This window comes from Pollachius pollachius, assembly GCF_949987615.1.
Source record: "Pollachius pollachius genome assembly, chromosome: 4".
Lineage (NCBI taxonomy): Eukaryota > Metazoa > Chordata > Actinopteri > Gadiformes > Gadidae > Pollachius > Pollachius pollachius.
Genome location: NC_136937.1, coordinates 6,271,487 through 6,281,362, shown reverse-complemented (window position 1 = coordinate 6,281,362; position 9,876 = coordinate 6,271,487). Strand labels below are relative to the sequence as shown.

General features: G+C 48.4%; 1 protein-coding gene across 1 annotated transcript in view; it reads right to left on the bottom strand.

Annotated features, from left to right (window-relative positions):
* Positions 1–7,724, bottom strand: part of kcnd2 (potassium voltage-gated channel, Shal-related subfamily, member 2) — a gene marked incomplete at both ends in the record, with an annotated part of 11,221 nt that extends 3,497 nt beyond the window's left edge. The window contains one exon of the mRNA XM_079735931.1: positions 6,613–7,724. Within this exon, the coding sequence (XP_079592057.1) occupies positions 6,613–7,724 (1,112 nt within the window). The remainder of the gene's footprint in view (positions 1–6,612) is intronic.
* Between the last annotated feature and the right edge of the window lie 2,152 nt (positions 7,725–9,876).

Genomic DNA, 9,876 nt, shown 5'->3' with positions numbered 1-9,876 from the left:
CGTAGAATCATTAAATTAGTCTTAAAGTAGTCTAATATTTATGCAGGTTCAATAGGCCAGCGACGGATGAGTTTTCAGAGCAGTAAAACATTGTGTCCGTTCGCAGTAGTTATACTAAAACGTTTACCACACAGTGTTGTGAGTTTGAACGAGATAATAATCCATCTCTACCTCATGCACTACACCCCAGCGGCGCTAGAGGGCGCTCCGAGACACGCAGTGTAGAGAGGCGCGTTCATATGAGCATAAAAGAAAGAGAGCACTTACTACATTTACACACAAACACACACACAAACACACACACACACACACAAAACTTTTGCATAACAAGGTTGGCAATATTGTCTTCTTTCTTCCTTGCGTATATATAAATATATAAACAGTTTTCTGCAATTATGTTCCAATGTCTACTCCGAACACGGTTACCGTATCGGGGCTGCCTGTGGACTCTGCTATGTGTGTGTGTATGTGTGTGTGTGTGTGTGTGTGTGTGTGTGTGTGTGTGTGTGTGTGTGTGTGTGTGTGTAGGTGTGTGTGTGTGTGTTGTTATTTTTTTCAGTCAGTGTGTGTGGGTGTGTGTGTGTGTGTGTGTATTTGTATGTGTTCAATCAGTGTGTGTTTGTGTTCATTCAGTTTGTGTGTGTGTTCAGTGTGTGTTCGGTCGGTGTGTGTGTTCAGTCAGTGTGTGTGTTCAGCGTGTGTGGTCAATGTTTGTGTGTGTGTGTGTGTGTGTGTGTTTGTGTTCAGCCAGTGTGTGTATGCTCTCAGTGTGTGTGTGGTCAATGTGTGTTTGTGTGTGATTCCCCTATAACTCCAGTCCCAGCTCCCAGACAATAAAGGATCAGATGTAGCATCCCAGTGTTAGCGTCCCGCCGCTAGCTCAGTCTCATTAGTCAACAAGTCTCCTCTGGGCTCCACTCGTCTCCCTGCCCCATCAAGGCCTGGCACTGAGGAGCAGAAAGACCACCGGAGCTCTACTCATTGGGTCTGAGCCCTGAGAGAGAGAGGAGAGGAGAGGAGCAGAGGGGAGGATAAGGGAGGGGAGGAGACGAGATGAGAGGAGGGGAGAGCAGAGGAGAGGAGAGGGGGAGAGAGGAGAGGAGCAGAGAGGAGGAGAGGAGAGGAGAGGGTAAGACAGGAGCGGAGAGGAGAGGAATGTAGAGGAGCAGAGAGGAGGGGAGAGGAGGTGAGAGGAGAGAAGCAGAGAGGAGAGGAGGGGAGGGGAGGAGAGGAGAGGAGGAGAGGAGAGAGGAGAGGAGAGGGTAAGACAGGAGCGGAGAGAAGAGGAGAGGAATGTAGAGGAGCAGAGAGGAGAGGAGAGGAGGGGAGGGAGAGAAGAGGAGAGAGGAGAGGAGGGGAGGAGAGGAGAGGAGGAGATGAGAGGAGAGAGGAGAGAAGAGGAGAGGAGTGGAGGGGAGGAGAGAAGATGAGAGGAGAGGAGAGAGGAGGAATGGTGAGGAGCAGAGAGGAGAGGAGAGGAGAGGAGAAAGGAGAGAGGAGGAATGGAGAGTGCGGAGAGGAGGGAAAAGGAGTGGAGACGAGAGGAGAGGAGGAGAAGAGAGAGGAGCAGAGCCCTTCCTGCCGCTCATCTTATTACTCTGCTGCCTCCGTCTCTCTCCTCACCGCTACGACCGACAGCCCTCAGCTCATTACAGACGGCTCTCAGGGCGGACATAAAGACGGCTAATGGAATCTCAGTAAATATTATAACAGCTATTACATTTCAAACGTTTAGCTTCTGTCTACTTTTCTTCTGTTTAACACCCCAGTCGGCCGTTTAAAAAGTAACGGAGAAAGAGGGTTTACAATGCTCATAATTCTGTGTGTGTGTGTGTGTGTGTGTGTGTGTGTGCATGTGTGTGTGTTTGTGTTTGTGTGTGTGTGTGTGTGTTTGCGTTTGTGTGTCTGTGTGTTTATGTGTTTGTCTGTGTGTGTGTGTCTCTGCGTTGTTATACCAAGCACTTTTTTTGTTTTCACAATAACGGTATATGTAAAGTATCACTTCAAATCTCTGCAGTGAGCCAAAACGAACAGACGCTCATAAAGAAATCCACGATGAGGGAACTCTGAGCGATCACCAACCAACGAATGCAGACCCACAAACACAAAGCATTGAAACAGAACTGTTAGGAGCAGATGAAACACAAGAGTATACTCTATGCTGTTAATACTGACTCTATATAAGGGTTTCATATATACTCTGTATCTAATCCTATATAAGGGTGTCATATATACTGAGTATCTGACCCTATAAGGTGTCATATATACAGAGTATCTGACCCTATATAAGGGTGTCATATATACAGAGTATCTGATACGATAAGGATGTCATATAAACTGTATATCCTTGTATTTGACACTATAGGGTGTCATATATTCTGAGTATCTGACCCTTTATAAGGTGTTATATGTCCTGCCTATCCTGTGTGTCTGACCCTATGTCAGGCTGTCATATATCCTGCGTATCCTGAGTATTTGATCCGATAGGCTGCTTGTAATTTGCCGGATCTGATGTCTCGACGGAAAGTCTCTCCTTACACGTTATCGGGGCGATCTGATTACTTACTGAACAAATTGCTAGGAACGTTAAACTTCTACTCAACTAACAACACATAAAGCTGGCAGCAGCCACTACAAGCTGTAGCAGATTTGTCTAGAAGCCTCTGCAGTCTGTCGCTCAGCGTTCGGATCTCAGCATCGGAACGCCACCAATGTTGGATCCCGCCCTAAAGCTCAGGAAACGCTGTTCTACATGAGGATCATGAGGTTACAGAGCCCACATCGCACAGGACAGTCCATCTCCTGATCCCGGTCACCTTCATGATCCTGAGATACTTAGATTCCTCCTTCTGATTCCTCACATGACCCCTCCCCTTGTCCTTCTCTAGGAGAGAACCGCTGCCTCAGAGCTGAGGTGAGGGTTCATAAACCGACTGCTTCTCAAACACTAGGTCTTCAAACTGCCTCAGAGTCCTGGAGGTCTGGAGGTCTGAGCGTCTGGAGGTCTGGAGGTCTTCAAACCGCCCTAGAGTCCTGAAGGTCTGGAGGTCTGGAGGTCTTCAAACCGCTTCAGAGTCCTGGAGGTCTGGAGGTCTTCAAACCGCTCCAGAGTCCTGGAGGTCTGGAGGTCTGGAGGTCTTCAAACTGCTCCAGAGTCCTGGAAGTCTGGAGGTCTTCAAACTGCCTCAGAGTCCTGGAGGTCTGGAGGTCTTCAAACCGCTCCAGAGTGCTGGAGGTCTGGAGGTCTTCCAACCGCTCCAGAGTTCTGGAGGTCTGGAGGTCTGGAGGTCTTCAAACCGCTCCAGAGTCCTGGAGGTCTGGAGGTTTTCAAACTGCTCCAGAGTGCTGGAGGTCTGGAGGTCTTCAAACTGCTCCATAGTTCTGGAGGTCTGGAGGTCTTCAAACCGCTCCAGAGTCCTGGAGGTCTGGAGGTCTTCAAACCGCTCCAGAGTGCCGGAGGTCTTGCAATGAACCAAGAAGGAACCATCATCTGCAAATAACAGAGGTCTCCCCCCTCTGTCCTCTGGACCGGGGGGAGACGGGGGAGACGAAGCCCAGCCCGGCCAGAGTCCATCTCCTCTGAAGGTGGTTCGACTTCATGGAGAGAACACAGCTCACTCTACGAGTGAACTCCCCTTTCAGAAAGCTTTATTATCACTCAGCTGGAACATCTGTCCAACATCCAACATCTTTCAGATGCTCCCCGGTTCTCGTCAGCGGCCCGGTCTAGTGAACCCGTGATTCGACATGGTTCACTGAAGTGAACAAGAGAGTGCGGGTTCTGTTCACCTGAACCGACGAGGGGACGCTCCTGTGAGCCACTGGAGCGCCACCAGCTCGGGTTACCGTGTTTACTTGTATCTTGTGTACAAATGTACGTAACGTTGACCCATAAGTCCTCATTACGGCCGCGCTGGGCCCCGGGGCCAGCGGTCCCCTCAGAACCCTACACCCCGAGGTAGAACCCAACCCGGCTGGCCTGACCCCGGGCGGACATCTGAGACCCGTCAGAATGGCACTTAGCAGCCGGGGACTTGGGTGTCAAATTAGTTGGCTAGGTGCCGCCGGCCCAGATCCGGTCAGTGACCTCTGACCCCTCACCCTAATGGTACTTTCTCAGAGACACAGGGAGCCGATTCATGAGACAGGAGGAGAGAGATTTTTTATTTATTCATTTGTTTTGGTTTCTTTCCCAAATCCCTTCCTCCAGAGATATAAGTGTGGACCGGTTTCTTTAAACTTAATTGTCTCTCAGTTCAGTGTTAGAGGCAACGATGAAGTTGAACCGAGACGGATCTTGTTGTGTGTGGGTTTTCTATGTGTGTAATCGTGTAATACTGCAAAAAGGCACACATGCACACACACAAGCACATGCACAAAGCCACACACGCATTCACAAATACACACATACACACACGCACAAACACACACACACACACACACACACACACACACACACACACAGACGGACATTTTGTTTATCATAAACCTGTCCTTGCCCTACATTGTCGAGGCACTAAAGCATCTGGGGGCCTTGTGCAACAATGTGAGGATGATCTGAGCATCATCTCTGAGTCTCAGAGCTAAAGACAGAGAAACGGTATCTTTTCCACTCCACTACATCTCTTGGCGACTTCATTAGTGAGCCCATTTAAAATAATCACTGAACCAGTATAGGCTGTGTGTGGTGTGTGCGGTGTGTGTTGTGTTTGTGTGTGTGTGTGTGTGTGTGTGTGTGTGTGTGTGTGTGTACAAAAATAATCCATTAAATCCATTGGGCATGTCAGCCCACAGAATCACAGGACAACAGGGAATGAAGAGAGGAGTGATATGAGCGGAGAGGGGTTCCCGAGTGGTTCAGATGTTCAGATGGTTAATAAAGTGTGAACTTGGTTGTGCGAGTGCATGTTTATGTGCGTGCATAAGTGCCTGTTTGTGTTTGTTCGCGTGCAGGTGCGTGTTTGTGTGCTTGTGTGTGCCTGCGTTCTTGTGTGCGTTTGTCGGTGCATGTTTGTGTGCTTGCGTGTGTCTGTGTGTGCGTGTGGGTGTGCGTGTGCAGGTGCGTGTTTGTGTGCTTGCGTGTGTCTGTGTGTGCGTGTGGGTGTGCGTGTGCAGGTGCGTGTTTGTGTGCTTGTGTGTGCCTGTGTGTGCGTGTGGGTGTGCTTGTGTATGCGCATGTTTGTGTGCTTGTGTGTCTGCGTGTGTGCGTGCATGTTGGTGTGCGTGCGTAGGTGCGTGTTTGGATGCTTGTGTGTGTCTTTGTTTGTGTGTGTGTGTACGTGCGTGCGTTTGTACGGGGCATGCATGCGTGCGTGTGTGCGTGCGTCTCCACAAAGGACAGCCTGCTCCGGTGTGTGAACAGGTGCAGTTGTTTACACGACCCGACAAAAGAGGCTTCAGCTTTATTTACCGCCTGCTGAGCTCCGGGCAGCAGAACGCCATGGAGAACAATGAGGAACACCTGACCGTTCCACCGTTCCACACTCCTCCAATGTCCTCCTGTTCACTTCCTGTCGTTTGTGCTCCTTAGATCATTGTACCTCGCAGATCATTAAACCTCTCTCCTTTATCTCTCCCTCACACTTGTACCTCGCAGATCGTTATACCCATCTCCTTTATTTCTCCCTCACACACACTTATACACTACCCCCCCGACACCCGTATGCAACACTGTCCCACATCCGCACACAAGCCACACACCACACACACAGATACTACAGGTTGTACACCAGCAGCACTGAGCCTCCAAACAGACCTTCGCTCTGACTTTTCGCTCTGACTGTTCCCTCTGACTGTTCCCTCTGACTGACCTCTCTGACTGTTCTCTCTGCCTGTTCGCTCTGACTGTTTGCACAGACTGTTCTCTCTGACTGTTCCCTCTGACTGTTCCCTCTGACTGTTCGCTCTGACTGACCTCTCTGACTGTTCTCTCTGACTGTTCGCTCTGACTGTTCGCACAGACTGTTCTCTCTCACTGTTCCCTCTGACTGTTCGCTCTGACTGCAGCACCAAGCTGCTAAAAGCGGTTGACTTTTCATGTCTTTCATTTTTCCTCTTTTATGTCAGGACCAATTATGGGGTGATTGGAGTAATTTAAGGTTGATTGTCAAGGAAAATATGTGCTAAGATGGTTTTCATGGTACTGGCAGATAGTGGGGTCTTATTCAGCTAGCAGCCATCTTGTTTCTTAACGCTAGCTTGCGGGGGGGAACTGAATTCAGAATGCCGCATTAACCTCAAGCCTCCAACTTCCCACAGGAACTCCGCCGCTCCCACCCATGAACATGAAAATAATTCAGTGATTAAGTTCAGGGAATGTTCTGACTATAAACTTTATCTATAAAAGAGAACTGTCCAGTTGGCTATTCTGTAATATATCAAAGAGTACTTCATGCGGAGGTACATCGTCTGTAACGTCAATTCCATTTCCATGACGGAATAGAGGAAAAGTTGGACCTGTGACATTACGGGAATGTCGGTCCAAATAGGTCCGTTGGCTTCACGGTCGTATGAGGCAGAACTCTAACTTCGGAAAAGCCCTGAGTGTAAACCCGAGAGTGTTCCACTTTAGGTGTGTGGGGTCGAGCAAGGGAAGACATGAGGTGCACCTACCCCAGGGTCGTCATGGTGACGATGGTGTACCAGAAGGCGGCGGGGATGCTGGTGAACTTGCTGGCGGTCGAGCCCTTCTCGGCGTAGAACATGATGGTGGCGAAGATGATGATGGCCATGGTGAGCGAGAAGAGCAGGAAGCCCAGCTCGGAGGCGCAGCTCTTCAGTGTGTAGCCCAGGATGCGCAGGCCGGCCGAGTGGCGGGAGAACTTGAAGATGCGGAATACGCGGAACACCCGGAGGGTGACGAAGGCGCCGCTCACGTCCTCGTTGTCCGACATGACCAGGCCGATGTAGTAGGGCATGATGGCCACCACGTCGATCACGCTCATCACGCTCTTCACGAAGCGCCAGCGGCTGGGCGCCGCCACCAGTCGCAGGAGGTACTCCACGGTGAAGATCATCACGCACGCCGTGTCCAGGCAGAAGAAGGCCAGGGCGTAGCGCTCGCCGCATGCCACGTCCTTCGACCGGCGCTGGGCGCTGGCGCACGGCACCGTCTCCACCACGTTGGCCAGCACCGACACGGCGATGAAGAAGCCGGTGACGTAGTAGAAGACCAGCGCCTTGGTGGAGGTGTGCGGGTTCTCGAAGGCGCGCCACATGCGCTCCCGGTAGCTCATGTCCAGCGGGACGGCCTCGTTGGTCTGGTTGCTCTCCTCGTCGTCCTGGATGCGTTCCTGGTTCTCCCGCCGGCGGTCCTTGTACTCCTCGTAGCAGCAGTCGCCGATGATCTCGGGGATGATCCCGAAGAAGGCCAGCTCCTCGTCGTAGGCCGAGATGCACTCCTGCCGCGGGTAGTGCAGTTTTCCAGTGCGGTAGAAGTTGAGGATGTGCCTGAAGATAGCGGGGTCGCGGTCGAAGAAGTACTCCTTGTTCTCGTCGTGGAAGAAGAAGTCGCGCTCCGAGCTGCCCAGCAGGGTGTCGGGGTAGCGCTCCAGCGTGTTGCGCCATGTCTGGAAACGGGTGCCACTGACGTTGAGCACGATGAGGCTGTCGTGCGTCCGGATTTTGTCGTTGGTGGGAGTGGGCAGCGGCGTGCTGGCCACGGGGATCCAACCGATGGCGGCCGCCCGGGCAAACGGCAGCCATGCTGCGACCCCGCCCGCCATGGTGAAGTAGGTTGCTGCGCTCGGATCGCTGGGCTCTAGGAGGTCTGGGGGTTACGGAGCGACACAGCAAAGAAGAAGGGAAGCCATGATCTGAGAAGACAAGAAGTAGCAGAAGAACCGGAGTGTCAAGTTTCTTCTTCTTTACTGGGACTAGGCTTCAATGTTTCATTTTATGATAGTCAAAACCATCGTAGCAAAACGTTCCTGTGACAAGGACAATGGGGCAGTTTCACATGTTGTACTTTTTCATTGGTCTACAATTCCACAATTCCAACAATGGTGCTTTTATTATTATTATAAAAATGTTGGTGAAAAAGTACCAAAATGGCAGCTCAGTCACATGATGAATCATAACATAGTGGCGTTGTGCCATGGTGTACCATTGCTTCAATTTGAGTAACGATACTCTACGCAAAATACGCAAAGGAGAAATCAGCGACAGAGATTTTTATGTCACCGAAAGGGATGGGATCTCCTGCCTCTGGTGCTTTTCCAAACAATACAAAACGCCATTCCGTAAACCCAAGGCGTCGGTTGATTTTCATTTTTGAAACGGCAGAAGTTCTAAAAAGGGGGTTTACGACCCCTTTAATGTGTTGCTAAGCTACCGGAGCTTTTCAAATGTTGATCGGAGCTCTTTTTTAATTATGCTAATTAGTATTTGCGCATAGCACTTATGCTAATTCTGAGAACAATAGCTGTTTTCGAAAGAGATAAGGACACAGCTGATAAAATCGACCTGCTGGATTTTGGAAATAGCTGGTTGGTGTTTCGTGACAAGACGCACAAATGTGTTTGAATGAGGGCGTCGCTCTTGATGAAGAGCGGGAAGAATACCAACAACGTAAACGGCCATTTATGCCCCTAACCGGAACCGGATGAAGTTCACTACCAGAGCATACCTCATAGCAGACAGAACCCTCACCTCCACTTAAGATGGCTATTAAAGTTCTCTTTCCTCGGTTAGGACCCACTCCTTTTTTTAGCGTTCTTCTAAAAGTCATCTACAAAATTTTACAATTTATTTGTTACAGAAAGTAGACATAGCAAACGTTTTTGGACCTAAAATAGGCATGTCAAAACTAACAAGAACTGGATTCTAACAGTAAAAGATGTAAAACGGTAACAATATAAAACAGTAAAATATGTAAAACTTAAAGATGTAAAACAGTAAAAAAAATATTAAACAGTAAAAAGTATAAAACTGTAAAATATGTAAAACATTAAAATATGTAAAACAGTGAAAATGTAAAACAGTAAAAGATCTAAAACAGTAACAAATGTAAAACAGTAAATGCTACATCATCAGCCTAAGAAACTAATTCAAACATGAATATCAGGGGACTCACTTTCTCAACGCGTGGATCCACAGCATAGGAAAGTATGTCGGAACATAATGGGCTAAAACTGTAAACTATATCATAATTCTAAAACTGTAAACTATATAATAATACAGATGAAAGTGTTATTCCGGTGGCGGTGGAGCGCGCGCTCTGACGGCGGAGCGACTGAGAGCCGCTCAGTGCACGAGGACGGGGGCGAGGACGAGCATCGAACTCTGGTCCTTCATTATTCTCTCTCTCTCTCTCTCTCTCTCTCTCTCCCTCCCTCCCTCCTCCCTCCCCCTCTCTCCCCCTTTCTCTCCCCGTCCCTCCCCTCTCTCCCTTGTATATCTGGACGGAGGGGGCGTTTACTTATTGGATAATCAAGCAGAAGAACAGAACAAATCTAAACACAGATCTATAGAGAGAGGATCTCTAGAGATTCCCTTATATGTCCCCTATATATCTATATATCTATATCTCTCTATATATATGTATATATATACAGTATGTGTGTATATATAGTATATAAACAGTAAACGTGTATATATATATATATATATATATATATATATATATATATATATATACACATTTACTGTTTATATACTATATATATATATATATATATATATATATATATATATAAACAGTACAGGATTACTGATGAGGTGTACTAAACTTGTGATAAAGGTCTGAAGAGTCTATAGTATTTAGTCTTGAGGCTTCTATGTTTTGTTTTATATTACCTCCAGTTGATGAGATTGATTGAGTCATATATGTCATATATTGAGCGTCATTGATCAATAAAAATAAAATCAATTTCAGTG